The sequence below is a fragment of the Penicillium malachiteum genome (assembly GCF_028827825.1).
Source record: "Penicillium malachiteum strain IBT 17515 chromosome Unknown utg000003l:1.0-4950554.0:1.0-4952489.0, whole genome shotgun sequence".
Lineage (NCBI taxonomy): Eukaryota > Fungi > Ascomycota > Eurotiomycetes > Eurotiales > Aspergillaceae > Penicillium > Penicillium malachiteum.
The window spans coordinates 26,452-45,578 of record NW_026643096.1 but is presented as its reverse complement, the minus strand read 5'-3'; the positions used below and the strand labels follow the sequence as shown (position 1 = coordinate 45,578).

At 47.4% G+C, this 19,127-nt stretch overlaps 8 protein-coding genes across 8 annotated transcripts; 3 read left to right on the top strand and 5 right to left on the bottom strand.

Annotated features, from left to right (window-relative positions):
* Window positions 1-506: 506 nt before the first annotated feature.
* Window positions 507-1,166, bottom strand: N7483_006341 (shikimate kinase; the record flags this gene model as incomplete). Its single annotated transcript, XM_057089778.1, has 1 exon — window positions 507-1,166. One exon carries the CDS (start codon window positions 1,164-1,166, stop codon window positions 507-509), a length of 660 nt encoding a protein of 219 aa, XP_056944519.1.
* Window positions 1,167-1,957: 791 nt separating this feature from the next.
* On the top strand, window positions 1,958-5,138 carry N7483_006340 (Glycoside hydrolase family 2 N-terminal; the record flags this gene model as incomplete). The annotated part of the gene is made up of 4 exons (XM_057089777.1): window positions 1,958-2,510; window positions 2,566-3,580; window positions 3,636-3,953; window positions 4,007-5,138. The coding sequence occupies 4 exons, from the start codon at window positions 1,958-1,960 to the stop codon at window positions 5,136-5,138; spliced, it is 3,018 nt and encodes a 1,005-aa protein (XP_056944518.1).
* Window positions 5,139-5,967: 829 nt separating this feature from the next.
* Window positions 5,968-7,828, bottom strand: N7483_006339 (lactose permease; the record flags this gene model as incomplete). Its single annotated transcript, XM_057089776.1, has 5 exons — window positions 5,968-7,003; window positions 7,061-7,319; window positions 7,389-7,438; window positions 7,493-7,534; window positions 7,608-7,828. 5 exons carry the CDS (start codon window positions 7,826-7,828, stop codon window positions 5,968-5,970), a joined length of 1,608 nt encoding a protein of 535 aa, XP_056944517.1.
* Window positions 7,829-9,023: 1,195 nt separating this feature from the next.
* On the bottom strand, window positions 9,024-10,190 carry N7483_006338 (fungal specific transcription factor domain-containing protein; the record flags this gene model as incomplete). The annotated part of the gene is made up of 1 exon (XM_057089775.1): window positions 9,024-10,190. The coding sequence occupies one exon, from the start codon at window positions 10,188-10,190 to the stop codon at window positions 9,024-9,026; it is 1,167 nt and encodes a 388-aa protein (XP_056944516.1).
* On the bottom strand, window positions 10,177-10,628 carry N7483_006337 (Zn(II)2Cys6 transcription factor domain-containing protein; the record flags this gene model as incomplete). Its single annotated transcript, XM_057089774.1, has 2 exons — window positions 10,177-10,509; window positions 10,557-10,628. The coding sequence occupies 2 exons, from the start codon at window positions 10,626-10,628 to the stop codon at window positions 10,177-10,179; spliced, it is 405 nt and encodes a 134-aa protein (XP_056944515.1).
* Window positions 10,629-10,892: 264 nt separating this feature from the next.
* Window positions 10,893-12,468, bottom strand: N7483_006336 (glycoside hydrolase family 1 protein; the record flags this gene model as incomplete). Its single annotated transcript, XM_057089773.1, has 2 exons — window positions 10,893-11,020; window positions 11,085-12,468. 2 exons carry the CDS (start codon window positions 12,466-12,468, stop codon window positions 10,893-10,895), a joined length of 1,512 nt encoding a protein of 503 aa, XP_056944514.1.
* A 1,053-nt stretch (window positions 12,469-13,521) lies between these two features.
* N7483_006335 (uncharacterized protein) lies at window positions 13,522-15,447 on the top strand (the record flags this gene model as incomplete). Its single annotated transcript, XM_057089772.1, has 1 exon — window positions 13,522-15,447. The coding sequence occupies one exon, from the start codon at window positions 13,522-13,524 to the stop codon at window positions 15,445-15,447; it is 1,926 nt and encodes a 641-aa protein (XP_056944513.1).
* A 1,041-nt stretch (window positions 15,448-16,488) lies between these two features.
* N7483_006334 (uncharacterized protein) lies at window positions 16,489-19,062 on the top strand (the record flags this gene model as incomplete). Its single annotated transcript, XM_057089771.1, has 1 exon — window positions 16,489-19,062. One exon carries the CDS (start codon window positions 16,489-16,491, stop codon window positions 19,060-19,062), a length of 2,574 nt encoding a protein of 857 aa, XP_056944512.1.
* Between the last annotated feature and the right edge of the window lie 65 nt (window positions 19,063-19,127).

Here is a 19,127-nt window from a genome sequence, read left to right as displayed (position 1 = left end):
ACGCTTTAAACATTTGAATGTTGTTTGTGTCAACTTGAAAGATCTTGTGATATTAACTTGAACTTCCATCATGATATACAGATTGTTCTTATTATTTTTTCTCACTTGGAGCATCTCACTTGAAGCTCCAAGAGTGTATGCTTCTCTCCTTGATTCCCAATTCCGCGCGCTGACAATTGGCCTACAAAAATTTGAATGTTATTAACGTATTTCATGAGCGGCGAACAGCCTGAGTTAAATTTTGGGTTTGGACCACACTATGTACTAGTAACTACTAGTAGTGTACATTGTCATTAGCAAATCCCCTATAACACGAGTTTAAAGAACTTGAAAGACTAGTCAGGGTAAAAGGAAATGCATGTGCTCGCCAAATCGAGAATGTCATTGGTATATGATGGCTGACTCTCCAGATGTCTCTGGAACTTCTAACAAGAAAGTTTTGAAGACCGTTTGCATGGTTCATATTGAGTGCGACATTGCATATACGAGTGAAGCCATATTGATTATCAAATCTCTACAGTAAGGCAATCAATAGGTGGTGTGGGCGGTTGTGAAGATGGCGATGACTCGGACTGTTCACTCGAGATTGCTCTACCTTCTTCAAGCGCCCGCCTCTTTATGCCACGCACGAAATGCTCAAAATGCTGTGGAATACCATCACCATGATGGGAACGTGGGCTTAAATAAGACAGATTGCTGCACTCCTCAAACCACGGCTTTCGGCGCTCATAAATTTCTTGTATGTCTTGTGGGAATTCATGCCGAGTCTTGTCAGCACGAAGATATTCGACTACTTGCTGCATATCCCGATGAACAAGAAGAACGGTACCGGTCGCATGCCACTCTTTCAGCAAGGTGCGTGCCTCTTCTGTTTCGACAATGCCACCACCGCATGAGATAACATGACTTCGTGCCTTTGTTCTCATCGTCTCTTTCAGAGCGGCAATTTCCAGGGGTCGAAATTTATCCCAGCCAAAGCGCCGGATCAGTTCAGCAGATTTGAGTCCGTTCTGCTCTCCTATCATCTCGTCTAGGTCGACAAAGGTCCAGGACAATAACTCCGCAAGCCATTTGCCCATGGTCGTCTTGCCTGTTCCCCTCATTCCAATGACAAAAATAGATTGGTGGGTTGCCATTTCATTCTGAGCGGTTGAATTTGAATCCATATTGCTTTTTGTAGAGATATTTCGGTGTTTGTTCATTGTGAAATTCAGCCCGACTGGACTTTGAATGGTCAAGGTACAGCGTACCGACCGGGTCTCGGCCAGCAGTGAGTGTCCAACCTTGGGAAGAGCCGCCGGTGACAGGACTTAGATCCGACAAAAGATAACAGATAGGTTTAATAGCTGGATCCAAGGTTGCGGATTGACAATGGATGAATACTATATTCCCCTTATCCCTGGCGAAAGAGAAAAATTCAGATGGAGTCATTTTGGACTCAACCTTCAGTGCGGACCAATGTAATATCAGCATTCGCAACTTGACCCACTTCAACAACAACCCATACGGCTCACTTAATGATGTCATTTTCAAAACCTCAATAGGCCGAGTCTATTATCATTTCAATAATGTTGGGCTATGCTTCTATTTTGTGAGTCGGCACCTTGGCAGATCATGAACACAATTACAAAATGCCTCTGTTACTGAATGATGTACTCCACAAATTCTCCACGGAGAATACAGCGCAAAATAGAGCGATCGGGGTCCAAGCGCTCCCACTGTGAAATCTACCAGGGGTAAGGACACCTGAGTGAAATATCCCGGGGGACATAATCATAACAGTTCAGTAAAATCGAATTTTAGGACGCACATGTGCAGTATCCATTGACACTAATCATTTTGGAATTCTCCGCGGGTGCTTCCCCTGAAGCATATTCAACCCTGGAAATCTATTCCAACCTCCCCGGGGCTTATTTAAAGATGACCACCCTTGCTATTATTGGGGCATACTTATCACATGGTAATCATGGGCTCTTATGCATCGGAATGCCCCGACTTTTGCAACGAGCAGGTTGTTCAACGCAATCGTCTTCCCACACGAGCTTATTGGATCCCCGAGGATTCTCTTCTTCTAAACGGAAGCTGGGATTTTCAATATGCACCAACGCCTTTTCATGAGGTTGAGGACTGGAATTCAATTCAAGTGCCAGGCCACTGGCAGTTACAAGGATATGGTAGGCCTCAATATACCAATGTTCCCTATCCTTTCCCTGTAGATCCGCCATTTGTTCCGACTGAAAACGCGGTTGGGACTTACAAAAAGTCATTCCGGGTCCCATTGAGCTGGACGTCTCCCGCCCAGATACGATTGAGGTTTGATGGCGTTGACAGTGCCTTCCATCTTTTCATCAATGGGGAGCAGATTGGCTATAGTCAAGGCAGTCGAAATCCCGCCGAATTCGATCTTACCGATCACATTCTTCTCGAAGACGACAATGAAATTATGGTTCGAGTGTATCAATATTGTGATGGGTCATATCTTGAAGATCAGGATCAATGGTGGTTATCCGGTAGGTGATTATGGACCTTTCCCCCTTGTGAACTTTTGTTACTCACACAATCAAGGTATTTTCCGGGATGTCTACCTCCTAGCTTTCTCAGCCAACGCGAGAATCGAGGACTTTTTTGTGCAGACCTGGCTGGATGGCAACTACGAAGATGCCGCATTACAGATTGGCCTTCAACTTCACCTTGACGCTACATCGACAATCAAGATCAAGGTCCGAGACCATGATTCCTCTCTTATCGGACAAGCAGTAGAGTCAGTTCCTGCTGGATTCCCAAAGATCGACATCAAAATGCATGTTTCAAATCCCAAGAAGTGGACGGCAGAAACCCCTTATCTGTATGACCTTGAGATTACCCTCGCCTCCCAGAATTGCAGGTCCCAAAAGATTCAACACAAGGTCGGCTTTCGGCAGGTGGAGCTTCGAAATGGAAATATCACAGTGAATGGTAAAGATATTCTTTTCCGCGGCGTCAATCATCATGACTTCCATCCATTGAAAGGACGCGCAGTACCACTGGAATTCCTGAAGCACGATCTCGTTTTGATGAAGCAACACAACGTTAATGCCGTTCGCTGCTCTCACTATCCCTCTCACCCCAGATTCTACGATCTCTGTGACGAGATCGGATTATGGGTGATTGATGAAGCCGACCTCGAGTGTCACGGTTTCATTAGAGGTGACGTGGACATGAAGAATGTGCCTCAGGAGATATGGCAGAAAGACGGCGCAGATTCGATCGAAGAGTATCTTAGTCCTACCCTAGCCAAGTACACCAGTGACAATCCTGCTTGGCGAGAAGCATATTTAGACCGCATCAGTCAAATGCTTCAGCGAGACAAGAACCACCCCTCTATCATCATCTGGAGCCTCGGGAATGAGGCCTGGTACGGATGCAATCAGGCCGCCATGTACGAGTACGCTAAAAAGCATGATTCGACGCGCCTCGTTCATTACGAAGGAGACAGGAAAGCCGAAACCACAGATATGTGCTCATACATGTACCTTGAACTCAATAATTTGGAGCGGAAAGCATTGGCGGAAGGTGATGAGTTTACCAAGCCTATCATCCTGTGTGAATACGGAATGGCACTTGGAAATGGGCCAGGCGCATTGGAAGAATACCAGGAAATATTTCACAAACATCGGCGACTGCAAGGGGGGATTTATCTGGGAGTTTGCAAATCTCGGATTGTGGAAGGAAGACAAAGGCTATTACGCCTATGGAGGGGACTTTGGCGACTATCCAAACGACAAAACATTCGCGTTGGATGGGCTCTGCCAGTCCGATCATACCCCCGGCCGTGGCATTATTGAGTACAAGAAGGTCATCGAGCCAGTGAAAATGAAAATCAGTGATGGCAGGCTGTCGCTTCATAACCTACATGATTTTGACTGGTTAGACAATCTCACTCTAGTCATAGAGTTAGCGAAATTCAACGGCCGGTGAGTATTACTTCTTTTCTGTTCTTCAACTCACAGTACTGATTTTCCACCAGTGAACAAGAAATGATTCTTCTCGAACGCAAACCATGTCCTACCGTCCGACCTTCTGAGACTATCACCCTGCTTCTCCCAGAGCTTCCTGATATCCAGAAAGATGTTTTAGAGTGCTACCTCAACATCAGTATCCAGCTCGATAATGCTACAGCATGGGCCAAAAGTGGTCACGAAGTTGCATGGTACCAACAACTAGTCAAAAGACGCGAATGGCCAACCTTGACTGCTGTTGTTCAGCACATGCCGATTGAACTTCAGGAATCTAAGAACTCCTGGATGGTTACAGGATGCAACTTTTTTATTCAATTTGACCGGGTCAGAGGCTGTTTAGCTGACTGGAGACTGGGTGGTCAACCGGTGTTCACTTCAGCACCAACTCTTGGAACCTGGCGACCCCCAACAGAGAATGACAAGAAATACGACGCGGCGCGATGGAGTGACTACGCCCTGGACAATCTCCAACGTCGTGTAATCTCAATCTCTCTGCGGTCCGTTAGCACAGATCATCTGGAAATCATCATCGAGGCTTATATCGGTGCTGTCATTCGGGACTGGGGCTTTGTGACCACAATCAAGTACGCAATTCACGGAGACGGCACAATGATTATCGAACACCACATTCGTCCTCGCGGATTCCATCCTTCTATCCTCCCTCGTTTGGGTCTTGATATGCAACTCCCTCCTGACTTTGAGACTGTGGACTGGTTTGGATGTGGACCAGAGGAGTCCTACGCCGATAAACGCAATTCTCAAAGGGTATCCTTGCACAGTCGAACCCCTGATCAACTCTATACCGCATACGAATATCCACAGGAAAGTGGTAATCGTGCAGGAACGCGTTGGCTTTGGCTAGGAGGCAGTCGGAATGTGGGGCTGGTTGTGGCGCGAGTGGATGAATCTGGCAATGCAGGGGGCGAATTTGACTTCGCGGCTCTCCATTACACTCCCAGAAATATAGCAGACGCACACCACCCGACAGATCTAGAAAGGCAGGAAGACGTGTTTGTTCGACTCGATGCAGCGCACGCAGGCTTGGGAACTGCGCGATGTGGGCCTGCGACACTTGACAAGTACCGAGTTCCATGTCGCGAAACCCGGTTCGCATTTGTTTTCAAGCCGACTTCTATGTGAGCGTCGAACAGCATTTTCTGTTATAGGAATTCTTTGCCAGTTCAATCATATTTGGTTTTTTTCCCTTCAGATGAGGCTATAGAAATTAGTATCACTTCGTTTATTTCATGTAATACTTATTTTCACAAAGGGGTAGGTAGTTTCCAAGGTTGATTTCATTGAATGATCAGTACCAAGGTCATAGCAACAGAAGGGATAGAACGGCATTTCATCATCTGTATGCGTAGCCTGAAAACCTCTAAACAGCTTGCGGAGGAAATGGATTGATGTAGCAGAACCCGAAGTAGGTATGAAAAGTGTCCTGTGTGGTTTGTTACGCATCTCTGTGTGAGGCAGAAGGTGATAATTGAGAGGACTAGGTGGCCTACACCTAATCTGACATCTGGAACAATAGCTGACTACGTCCCACGGGGGGTGTTTGATGATAACTTGAAACTTAGATGGATGTATGGATCCAGGCAGCAGGAATTATATTAATTGAGTGCCTGCCAGTTGGCAAATGTTTGAATCTGACATATACTAGACATAGTTCTCCTAAATCTCCGCAAATGGAGTTAATCAATACTGCCAGTATGAGTATTTGGCTTAACAACGATGAAAACATTAAATCGTGATAGGTTCAAAGGGGTATTTGGAAAGCCCGACTGGTGAAATGTTGAAAATCCCTATACAAAGCTCCTTACGCTGTGAAGGCTTCGACAAGGTAAACAACTATGTATACTTGAAGTGGGAGGTGGCCAAAACTATAACCCAAGCCTTCTGTATTGATCCCCTTAAACATCAAAGGCCCACACCATCCCCTTCGACGATCCCCACCCATCTCGACCACTCATGCATCCGACTGCTTATCCCCGACATGAAGAGTGTTAAACACGGTTTGAAGATTCTTAGCCTCGAGACTCCGCTTGACAGGATTGTGTGCTTGGAAAACCTCATCAAGCTCTTCCAGGGTCCTGTCTTTCGTTTCCGGCCAGAATAGGTAGATAAAAACCACCTCAAACAAATCCCAGCCGATAAAGACGATGTAAAAGTAGTATTTGATGTGCTCAAAAGCAGGACCGGAGCCGTATTGGATGATAGCAGAAGCACAGGCTGTGAAGAATTGGGCCAGAGATTTTCCCTTCGCGCGTGCGTTGGTGTCGAGGCACTCGACGACGTACATGGGAGACAGTGGAGTCCAGGCAAAGGAGTATGTAATGCCGAAGAGGTAAATAAATGCGATACTTGCGTTAGCTGTTGACCTCTGCTCTGGATGCTCATCTGCGACCTTTGAAAGAGGCGTCAAGATGGCGAGAAAAACGATGCAGAAGATGAGACTCAAAATGAGGAGTGGACGTCTACCGGCCTTGTCGAGGAACATCGTTCCCATGATCGAAGAAATAAAGCAAAGGGGTGCGTTGATGCCGTTTAGGAGAAGCTTCCGGCTTTCTGAGGTGATACCTGCGTTCTCGAGCATAACGGGAAGATAATAACTGGTGGATGAGTTACCAGACCATTGACCGAATATAGCCATTGAGAGAACACAAATCAGACGATGACGGTGGGATCTTGTCTTCCACAACTCTCTGTAGTCCCACCACTTCTTGTTTGATCCCTCAGCTGAGATCTGGAACTCCATTTCGGCCATCTGTAGTTTGACGATGGGGTGCTCTGGGCTGCCCTCACCGTGGTATCTTGCGAGAATATTCCGTGCTAATTCGGTTCTTCCATGACTGACAAGCCACCGAGGGGACTCTGGTAAGAACCAGACAGCCACAGAAATGATGCCGCTTGCAATGAACTGACAGTATAGGGGGGTGCGCCATCCATTAGTCTGGGTCTGCGTGCCGTATACAACCCAGGCAGCAACGATAGATCCAATGTACCTGGAAATAAATGAATGAAGGTTTTCTGTGGTTCACTAAGATGTTTGTCTTGCTCACCAGAAACAATTGTAAAGGCCGGTTAAGGGACCGCGCCAAGCGGGATGGGCCATCTCGGCAACATATACTGGTCCATTGACGTTGACGAAACAGACTCCGAATCCTAAGACGAAACGCCCACCCATGAACATTCCATGATTGATCGCTCGAGAGGTGATCACCGTTCCAAGTATGACGATTATCGCGCCAAAAAACATACCGGCTCGCCGTCCCCATCGATCACTCACAGGTCCGACGAATGGGACCGCGCACGCAGTACCTTTTAGACATTCATTCCATTAGCGCATCTTCTAAGTTTTTTTTAACATTCAGATAAGATTGAAGATACCGATACTGTAGATGGCAAATATAATACCAGTGCTTGAGGACGCGCTCACCCTAAGGTATCAAAAGTCAAGCGAAGCCAACGACACGGAGAGTAGAGGGACTCACATATGGAAATAGTCCTGGTAAGAAGTCATCGCATTGATTCCACTGAATTCAAATGTTTTATGAGTTAAAACTTGAATCATCCGAGTCACTACGGATATCTCGAAGTATTACTTACCCCATGACAGCACCATCGAAACCGTTCACGGTTGCGCATAGGTATCCAATAAATAAGCAACCGTACAAACGCATCATGCTTAGTGTCCAAAGTGAGGGTTTTATGTTGCCAACATCATTGGCCAATTCAGCTGCCTCATCAATATTGATTTGTATAGGTGCGCTTGAGTGCTCAGCATGCTGGACACTGGCACTTTTTCCCATTTCCCAGATCTTTGTCATTGTGAAGGATGAGGATGGATAGGAGATAAATTGATGAGCACATGGATGTGAGAACACTTAGAGGACATCTGGAACTTGAAGTTCTCAGCACATACCTATATATAGTACTTCGAAGTGCAAGCCCTAGAGGTTATGGCCGTACATTGATCAGGACTCCGAGTCCTAATTGCCGAGTCTGAATTGCTAGGACTGGAGTCCCCACCCCCGCATCACAAGTCATGCAAGGTCCAAGCACTCCAGAGCTTGAGTCCTAAATCCGGGGTCGTGCATCGTGACCTGCCTGTGGGTCGACGGATATCGCAGTGGTCCAGATGTCTCGGGAGCAAAGTAAATGGGCTCGGGAATTCAAAAATGTTCCTTCTGGCTCCACAAAAACTTCGCCAGGTGGAGCACTTGAGTCCTATTTATCCGTGGAGAAATCCATAACCGACCTCGGGCCCCATCCCTAACTAACCAGTTGACACAACCTCGGAATGTTTCAAAATGTCAAACGTCCACGGGTAATTTGTAACTTGAAGGTTTGACTCCAGACCACGTCCACGTGAAATTAGACTCTTCTCATCACCAGCTATCGAAGCTTTGAGTCGAATACGTTCTATGAGGGACCTCGGAATAATTCAAGTTATGGTGCCCAACCTCAACATTGAAGTGGTTGGAAGTACGCTAATAACCCTTGGAACATTTGCGTGTATTCCGTGGTACCGTACTTGTACAGGTTCAAGTTCTCAAATGAAATTGCGATATAAACCTCAAAATTTTACCCTGTGAAATTCATATTCTGTAGACTTAGATTTGTGAACATTTGGAAATTTCCAAATCTTGAGGTCTTACAACTTGAAAGAAAGAATTTCAACATTTGAACATTGGAATCCACCTGGGCAGAAACGTGGAGCCTATCTGGGAGATCAAAAACGTCACAGTGCACCAAGTTATACATCTGCCACAGTCACCGACTTCGTCCTTGTAAGGGAATCACTGGAGGGATTCCTCCCGCCGCGACTCGGCTGCTTTCTCGCCCAATTCCCTCATTTCGATCAAAACATCAGACGATTTTGAATCAAGACGTGAGAGTATGTCCAGGAGTCTTGTAAACAAATGATTGGCACGTACTCTGATGTGCCAAACTTCCACTTGATCCAGAACCTCGAGAAGTATACTGCCAACTAAACGAATCCTTTCAACCTAAAGTGTTTATTTAGTAAACGATCCTAGTATGTCTGAATGGTTCTTTACTCACCGTCGGCTCGCCTTTCACCAACAGAAAGACAAATGGGATATCATCCAGAGTTTGGAGAAAATCCTGAATCATCCCAACTTTTGTCATTTGGAAAGTCATGGGCTGGTTGTTCAAGCCCATGATATCGCATAGTCCGGAGTCAATGCATTGTTGTAGAATGACTAGGCGTAGACACTGGAACGATACCTGAATCGTACATCTTTGAACCCAAAAAGCTGTCTTGTGGAACTGCGCTGCAGCCCCATCGTTAGGAGAAAATATTACATGAGAGGCCTGTAGCCAATATGGAAGGCCGTCCATGATGCCTAAAAACGCCATGTATGCTTGCGAAAACCGTGACTTGTGGGCGTCGTTTACTTGTCCTTTGCACTTTCTTATATCAAAGATCAACCCAGCTGCCGTGTGCCAAAGACGCGGAATAAGATGGAAGGAAACCAGCATACGCTCCTCAAACACCACATCGTACCATGCCGTGGTAGTATCTAATTGAGGGATTATTGGTTTTTTGCCTGGATTGCATATCGTTGCCTCGGCGTTATACAACAGTTCATGTAAATGGAATGGGCGACTTCGCAAACATAATGATGCCTGATCCGCTGCATATATTTGCCAATAGATATGGCGGAGTAATTGGCACTCGAGGGGGTCATGAGACTGGAGTGAGTCTTCCCTGTATAGCTGCATGCTTGTGATGAGCAGCGTCGCTTGACCTAGAATGTGATAAGTCAACCTCGTTTTGCCGGTAATATTCTGCGAGGCAGTGGTATGGAAGATTCGCGTGACCATTGAAGACGAATTTGGATTCTCCACATCGTAATCCTCAATCAATCTCAGCATTTCGCGTGATGCATCAAGACATGGTTTCGCGATCAAATGCCGATACGGCAATAGAGAGCTTGGTATTACCGACGCGACCGACGCACACAATCCACTTAGAAGGGCAAAAGCTCGGATATGCGCGATCTCCTCTTCGGTTGTAGGTGCGGCGAATGACCTCGTGTTGGCGCTAGAAAAGAAGGCAGTTGCGTACTCCCGCACAGTGGGCTCATGTACGATCGGAGCAGTGGGAAATGTGTACTGCATGTAGAGATAGATGCAGCGGTCCACAATCTCAAATGGCATCATTGAGGGCATCACAGAGTGCATTGAGTCCAACAAGCGATCCCTGATGGTCTGTGCGGACAGGGATGCGGATGTTTCCTCTATTCCAGCCAAGGGGGGGCGATGCCAATTCTTCTAACTCCCCCGCGGGTGAATTCATTACATCTCGAATCTGAATTGGATCCATCCACAACGAACCATGAACATCATTGTCCAATGTAGGCGCTGTGTTCCGTCTTTCTAGTGGGGATCGTTGGACGTTTTTGGGTCCCCGCTTTTTAGGGACTGTCGTATAGTGACATGCGATTTCAGATGTTCGGCAATTTGCACAAATCTCCAGTGTCTGTTTCCACGTTAGTCCAATATCCGCGAAATTCACACCATACTCACATCGCATTTGACCTTTCGACGTCGGCAAGGATCACATGCACGGGTCGCCGCTAGACGTCTCGGGGGTGACATTTCGATAAATCCCTCGGGGCGCGACAGAAGATGAAAACAATAACTTCCAAGGTTGGGGGAAATGCCGCGGAGGAATACTAAAAAATGTGACTAAAATAAGTGATTTCCCCACAAATACTACGCCACAACATTTGAACTTGAACCCAAACTCCAGACTTATTCCCCATGATTTACACGGCATTATTGGAAACTCTCAAGATCATCTACATAGAAATTTGCTAAGAGAATTTACCTCAATTCATCTAGATCAATATGAGTTTATTGCTATGATGATCTCCTACGATCGATGAAAGTATCCCGCAGGTAATAGGCCGAATCCTTTATCGTCCGCTCCAAAGTCTCAAAATCAACATGAATTATCCCGAACCGAGGCCCATAACCAGCAGACCACTCTATATAAACAAATCTGTGTTAGTCCGAACATTGAAATACAGGTTGGATTTTCATAAAACGTACCGTAATTATCCATCAAACTCCACGCATAGTATCCATCAACGGTAACCCCATCCTCATATATAGCACGAGAAACCGAATCCAGGTACAACCCGAAGTAATGCTGTCGAAATGTATCATCAACAGCTGTGGAGACATCTTCCTCGCCCGAACAAGGGCAACCATTCTCCGTGACAGTAATAGGCAATCGGTATCGCTTCCAGATCCAATTCAGCAACTTCCGAAAACCTTCTGGCGCAACCCGAAGCCAACCGACCCCCGACACAGGCCCGATCTCTTTGCCTTCACTGTTAATTGACAGCTCCTCTGTGTTGCCAGTCCAGTCGTCCTCAGCCGGTGGATCAGATAGCGCACGTACAAACTTAGTAGAATAGTGATTCATTCCATAGTATGTGTTGATGGACGCAGCTCTCTGAAGGAGCTCGTGCTGCTTGGCTGTGAACGTAGGGAGACGCTCACCCAGGTAGGCGCGCATTGCGGCAGGGTAGTCCTGTCCGAGAAGAACGGGGTCTCCAAACCAGGCGATGTAAAAGAGCAACCGGCGCTCAGCGGCGTCGCGATCTTGGCTGCTCGATCGATCATATGGTTCGTAATAATGACCGTTTAGTACGATGGAGATCTCTCCGTTTTGGGACTCGCGGAATTCGTCCGCGTACATCAGAGCGACCGTGGCATGGGAGAGGATGATAGTGTGGCCCACAATCCATGGCTCGGTTTTCGTGTCAGTGCCGACATCGCGGCAGTGTCCCGGAGCTAGAGTGCCATTCAGGTGGGCGAAGATGGAAATTATATATGGCTCGTTGAATGTCACCCATCTCCGAACGCGATTCCCAAACCGACTGAAGCATATGTGGGCGTAGTTTGCGAAGTCGGCCTGGAATTCTTCGGTGTTAAGAAATGCCCCATACCGGTCATATATTGCTTGAGGTGCATCCCAATGATAGAGGGTCACCACGGGTGCAATATTATGGGCCAACAGTTCATCGATCAGATTGTTGTAGAATGCGATGCCATGCTCATTGATTGGGTCGTTGCGACCCCCAAGTGGAATGATGCGAGACCATGCAATAGAGAACCGGTACACGTCCACCCTCAGTGATGCCATCAGCGTGATGTCCGCTATGGTTCTGTTGTAGTGGTCGCAGGCAACATCTGCATTCTGCCCATTGGTGCGGGAAGGGCTCAGATGAGAGAAAGTATCCCAAATAGAGGGACCTTTCCCATCTTGACTGGCACCCCCTTCGATCTGATATGCCGCTGTAGCGGTTCCCCATTGGAAACCAGACGGCAATGGAAGTCTCTCCACTTCACGATCAAATGCAGGTGTTTCAGGTTCAAAGGCTTCGACTATATCGCTGGCACTAAACATGCCTGCCTCTCGAGCCATTTTGGACGTTCAAAATGTTTCATCCGAATATATTGAGGTCACAAGGCTCGGAACTAGAAATATATGAATTTTTCTGAACAGGGCACCTGTCAGTGGGACGGTTCATCTGCGTAAGTTGTAACTGAAATAGCATAGTAATCACCTCCAGGGCTGGGAAGGCACTAATGTACGGATTAGTACTGCCAGTGACACATGTGCACTTGATCTATCGATCGATATTTCTCCATGGAATTCGAGGTTCAGTTGGCATTGACATACTCGTACCCGTGGACATACTGATGGATCACGTATTGCAACCTTGGAATAGAGCCATGGTGTACTTCCGGAGTAGTACCGTCCGAGGGTCTCTGGATATCTACATAAACTATAGTCCTCCATAGTCCTGAAGTTTTTACAGGACAAATAATGTTGCCATTTGCAGTTTGGACCTTTGGTGAACTCTCTTAGATGAACCGCGGAGATGTGATGGAAACCGGGGAAATTACCATTACAAGTTATTGTCCGCGGATCTTCCATAGCACAAATATCAAGTTCCTGATGCCTAAACACAGGGAGTATTCAAATGTTAACACAGGCACATATCGGAACCTTGGAAGTTTGCACATGTGGTTCGCTAGCTTGAACCGGTTTTTTATTCTATTTGTGGTTGACCCACAGTCACCCACTGAATCACTGAGAACTCCACTGATATGTTCTTCTATACGCGTATGCACGGACCTTCCAAGGTTCGGAAACTTGAAATAGCTAACGGCAAATGGTCATTACGCACTGTATTGACTGACTCTACTAGTGCTGATACGACCTCTCAATTGATTACGCGAACTTCGATTTCGGCACGGACACGATTACGTCGAATAGGCGCCCATAGTTCTGGCTGACGATCATGCAGTCCTGCTGAAGCCCCTCTCCGATTAGGCCTTGTGCGACAAAATATTCCAGGAAACATTGAGTCTTGCTGAAAATTTTAACCTGCCACAGGAATTGAAGTATAAAGTTTGGTCTTTCTGCTACGTTCTTCGAAGTGAATCCGACTTCGTCGCTTGACATCCCGATATGTACTTCTCAACAGTTCAAGTTTTCATAGGAACCTTGATCGTTGTATCAGCCCACGCAAACCAATACGCCCAGGAAAGCCTATATCCAGCTCCAAAGCGTGCGAGCAGGAATGAGCCGATTCAGGTGATCGAGCTCCCTCTACCTCCAGTTACCCTCAATGAAACCAAAGGCGGTTGTACCCGACAGGTCAATCCGCATGGGACTGGGTGTATCGGTGCAAACTCCTCCAATTTGCTAAGCGGGAACTTTCTTCCAGACGGGAATCATGTCACAGCTTCCTTGGTGTTCACTGGAGCACCGGATTCCCCCGATCCAAGAAGTAACTATGCTGGCCTCAACCTAATCATTGTTCGTACGAATGGAACACTATTCCCAAACGGTGACGCTTGGAAATGTATCACCTGTGGCGTACCTACGGACCAACAATATGGCTTTACATCTTCGATGGACTACCAGTATCCCCAAGCGTTTGCAGATGGTACTCGCGTTTTGGCGGGAACCTTCATTATCGACTGCGGGACTGCACAGCTGGCTAGCCCCCAGTGTACCCCGGATAAGGTCCACATTTATCCAATACGGTGGAATACTTCCCCCACAGGCTCCGGAGCTGGGGGCTCTATTCGTGAACTACGAAAACACCCAGACGATGTTCATATCACCTTTAACGCTATCTCCTACTCGGGCTCAACTGTGTCCCAGTATGCTTATTTTGCGCGGTTACAATTTAATCCTGCACCTACAAACGGAACACCACTCACGCCGCGATACGATCTGGTTAATGTGACTGGACTCTACTCCCCCAAACCTACATCTATGTTCTCCTTTGATGGAAAGAATATGACGATCAATGATCAGGCCATCGCGGTGGGAGAGGCACGTGGCTTGAATGGACTGGGGAACCAAGTTCAGTACCTTGGATTTCCTGCAGAATCTTGCAATATTGACATATTCGATATTAACCTAAAGAGTGGAAAGGTTGCTCGAATGACATATGGTCCTGAGTATGTCGATCCGTTTGATGTATCCCCAGATGGTGAATGGGCCGTAATAATGGACACTACTACTGCCAATCGCATGATGTTTCTATCAGGGATGAGGGGCGTTCCACCTCTTATTGATTCGCTCCTCACCGCTGCGATCTCATCCATCCGGAACAACGGTGGACGACGGTTCTTTGTACCGTGGTTGTACAATCGCGTCATTCCATATGTCAATTCTGACCACAGTTATGAAGGGCAGCAGTTAAATGCTGCAGGTGATGGGAGCCCGGGCAGTGTGAATGATCCATTCTGGAATGGAGGTGCCGATCCTCGATGGTCTCCAGATGGTACCAAGATTGCATACTTTCAACTGCTCACTGTAGCCCCGGACTGCGGTGGGAGCAATCCCTTACTGTGTCCTGTATCCACTGCTTCAGGCGGCCGCACCGCTCGGCTCATGCTAGCAACTCTCACTAGCCGCAAGCCCTTGAAAACGACGAAGTTGCAGCCTGTCTCCGATACCGTCCCTTGGGGTGATCCATATGTCCCAGGAAGCACCACACCATCAGTATCCAGCCTTTCATACGGCAACTTCACTTTAACTGGTCAAGTGAGCGGCCATGCTGATGTAATTTTCACTGCCAATAGCGCTGGGACTGCATTAGGAACAGTCGACGTCACATATCATAACTACTCTGATAATGGTGACAACTTCATTGCAGGCAGAGAGAAAGTGACTGCTTTATACCCCAACGCTACATTGATTCATGTGGATTGGATCTCCAATCTTTCTTCCACTGGAATTAGTAAGAGTACGAAGGTCACTAGCCCCGGTGGTTTCCATTTCGAAATTGACATTGAGGAAAACAAATTTTACGCAAACGGGACCTTGACAACTACTGTTGATGGTGTGATCTATCGACAGCCTTGTAATGGTTGCTGAACTACGCGAATCTTTCATGCCATCAAACTCGGTAGTAGGATTACTCACAAAGCTCCGTGTCAGTTAGTCAAGTCTTATGAACTCCACGGCCCATTTTCTTTTTGTGAGAAAGCAGGATTTTTTCTGATCATGGAAAGTTCAGTCACAACCGCAAGCTGTGTACGTGAGGTTTGTGGGTCGCTCTTTTTGTTATGCAGCCATCGGTTATAACATTTGTATTTGAATGAATGTTATTCACTCGTTTTATCACGATCAATCTGCCAACATCAGTGGTCCAATCTATAGATAGATAGTTCGGACCACCATGTTGTTGATATCCAGCTCTCAGTTCGTAGTTTCCTTCCTTCCCTCACGCTTCACCAGATATCGTTCCTTGCCTTCCTAGTTTGCGCCCTTTCTAGTACAATCGTATGCCAGTTCACAGTATGGATGTAAACTTGAACACACCTGTGGACATATACTTGGATTATGCCAGTGTCTACATCTAGTGGTACGACTCGGAAGGTAGAGCTCATGGGCCATTTGAGCTTCATACATGCACAGATCGATGCCAGTGTTGTATTTGATAAATTTCATCAAGTACAGCACATTGACCTCGGGAAACGCGTATATACTCTTACCGGAGCAGGTTATGTGGTAAACTCAACATCTAGAGCCCTCAAGTGCTGGAGGCTGTATTGTGCACCTGTGGGCTGTGCAACCTTGGAAAGATCGGAATTTTGGTTGGAATATTCGCAAAATTACTTCTCGGCTCCACGGACCACGGCGTACTCGTATAGATGAAACTTTTTTTCTTCTTTTCTTTTCTTTTTCTCGGCACTTAAGGGGCGCCGATCTCAAGACCCACTACTCCGTATGGACTGAGGACTCTATGGAGCCCTTTTCAAATGGTCTCCACTCTCAAAGAGAAGGTCTCATCATCTCCGGAGTACTCTTAAGTTTCTTGCCCAGAGCGGGTGACGACGCAGGGAGAGCGCTCAAGTATTTAGTCTTCAAAATTTCCAAATTTTGAGAGCACTGTTCTCCAAACATTCAAAAAACATGATTGTTGCTATCCTTACGCTGCTGCTGGCGGGCGGGTACCCTGTCATAGCTAACAACCAGTCGAGTCGCCATATCGCCGACGCTGTCCATTATTACACTAATGACTCAGTTAGACCCAGCTTCAACGCTCAGTATATTTCCTTGGGCCAGAATATTCAAAAGCCCACCAGCCCCTATCATGAATTCACATTGACATGGGATTCGCCTTACGCGACCCTTGACTATGGGGCTGAGGTGGCCGGTTTCCCTACCTTTGAGATCGCCAATATCGACAGTCCGGCACAGATTGAGGTCAAATACAGCGAGCAGCTTAGTGGATTAGCCGACCCTTTCAGTGACGGTCCCAGCTTGTTTGTGGCCAGTCTCGCCAACTCTTTCCGCGTGGAAACTTTTAACATCACCAGTCCTGGAAATTTGAGCTCTGAGCTCTTACAGGGAGGCCAGCGATGGCAAAGCATTTGCCTGCTTACTAGAAATACGGTAACAATTCGATCGGTTTCGTTTAAGTCATCGGTCGGTGTGGTGGACACTGATAACCTTCCCGGCTCTTTTCACTCGTCAAACGAACTGTACAACGAGATTTGGAATCTGGGTGCTCGGGCAGTCTCGCTGGCATGCTTCGACGCAGGATCACAGAAGCCTACCATGAAGGTCTCTCGCCAAGGATCTAAGGTTTCCAGCAGTGTCCCCAACTACTCATCTTTGAGTTACAACTTTACCGAATACGATCTGGAATTCGATGCTAAGATTTCCCGAGGAGGTTTCATCTGGGCAGTTGGCTACAATTTTGGCATTCGCTCATCAGGGGGAATTCTCATGAACTTGGCTGGCAATTACCCAGATGAGACAACATACCTCAACACAAACAAGACACTATTTCCCCCGTCCACTATCACCCTGGCGCATGGCGTGAACTTCGTCAACGAAACCACTTTGACATCATACAAACTGGCCTCGTTTCAGCTTCCATTCGACGTGGAAGAAGACGTATGGTACCGAATCTCGACTAGTGTTCGCTCTCAAGGTTTGGCTGTCAGCTTGAACCAAATCCAGCTATTCAATGTCTCCCTATCTAGTTATTATGCAGGCGGATCTTCAATTTCAACCTCCGGTGCCTTTGGCTTTGGCGCTTGGCAAGATCAGTCTGCCTATATTCGTGAAGTCTCTGTCCGTGATACCTCTGGCCATTTTGTTTATCAGAACTCCATGACAAACGCCACCGCCGTTCTCCCTGAGTACGGCCAGCATGAAAACTATTTTCCAACTTGTGTGGATGGCGCGAAGCGCGATCGTTTGGCTTGGCTTGGAGACTTCCTGCATACTGCCAGAATCATTGGAGTCACAACCAATCGCAGTGATCATATCACTGGCACCTTCAAGCTGCTTCTGAGCGATCAGCTTTCCACCGGCCAGCTACCAATGGCCCCGTCTCTTGGCTACTCGCCAGACATTGCACCGAGGACATTCGCAGTCAGTGGTGTTGCATACCTGCTGCCGGACTATCAGATTCTTGGTCTTATCTCTTTCGCTTCCTACATGGAGCAGTCCGATGACACGGGATTCGCCCGTGAGCACTGGACTGGGTGGAAGGCTGCCGTCAATTGGCTTGCAGAATATCGCAGCAACTCTACTGGACTCATTGACTTTTCGTCGTTCGGCAATGCGTTCCTGGGCCCCAGTAGTGGCTCAGCCGTCAATGCCGCCTCTGTTGAGGCATTTAAGGGCATGTCCACTGTTGCTTCAGCTGTCGGAGATATATCGTCGGCTAAGAAGTGGGCCGAGATCTCCAAATCCCTCCAAGCAAGTCTCAATAACGAGCTGTGGAGTGATGAATATGGCGTCTACTCCATCCAGAAGTCGCAACCCGGGAACTTCTCTCTTTCCGCTCTTGGATTTGCCATCACATCCGGATCGGCCAATGCCACTCAGATCAAGCTTTCGTTGGCTAAATTATCGTCTCTCAAGCTGGGACCGGGATATCGTGACTCGAGTCTGGTCGCCTCATCAGATTCGAGCGCAAATCTGTCACCCAACACAAATGGTTTCCTTCTCCCAGCCTTACTACAGGAAAAGCAGGCAGCTCCTGTCGCATTCCTGTTGGAAAACCTCTGGGGCGCAATGGTCAGCAATGACTCTACCAAATCCGGTGCGACCTGGGAATATGTGAACCAGAAATCCCAGCCAGGCTATGGCCAGTTCACCTCTCTCAGCCATCCTTGGGGCGGAGCTGCTACATATGCACTTACCAGCTATGTGGCTGGTATTCGGCCGGTGACCTTTGGGTATAAATCGTGGATTGTGGAGCCGGCCTACGCAGGATTCGGATTGGGTGGAGTGAACGCGACAGCTCCAACACCCCATGGACCTTTGAGCGTTGCCTGGACGGTGCACAACAATGTCGTTACGGTGAACATCGATGCCCCAGCGGGAACAACTGGAAAGCTAATCTTAAGCAAAGACTGGGCATGCCAGGGTGAATCTCCGAGCCAAAATTGTGCTCAGGTCAAGGATTTTGTCCGTGAGATTGAGGGAGGAAGCGTACATCATTTCACCCACCCAATGCACGCTTGATCAACTACCGACGGTAGTGGATTCTGTTGCATGCTCTTCATTCCCTAGGTCACTGCCTGATTCCA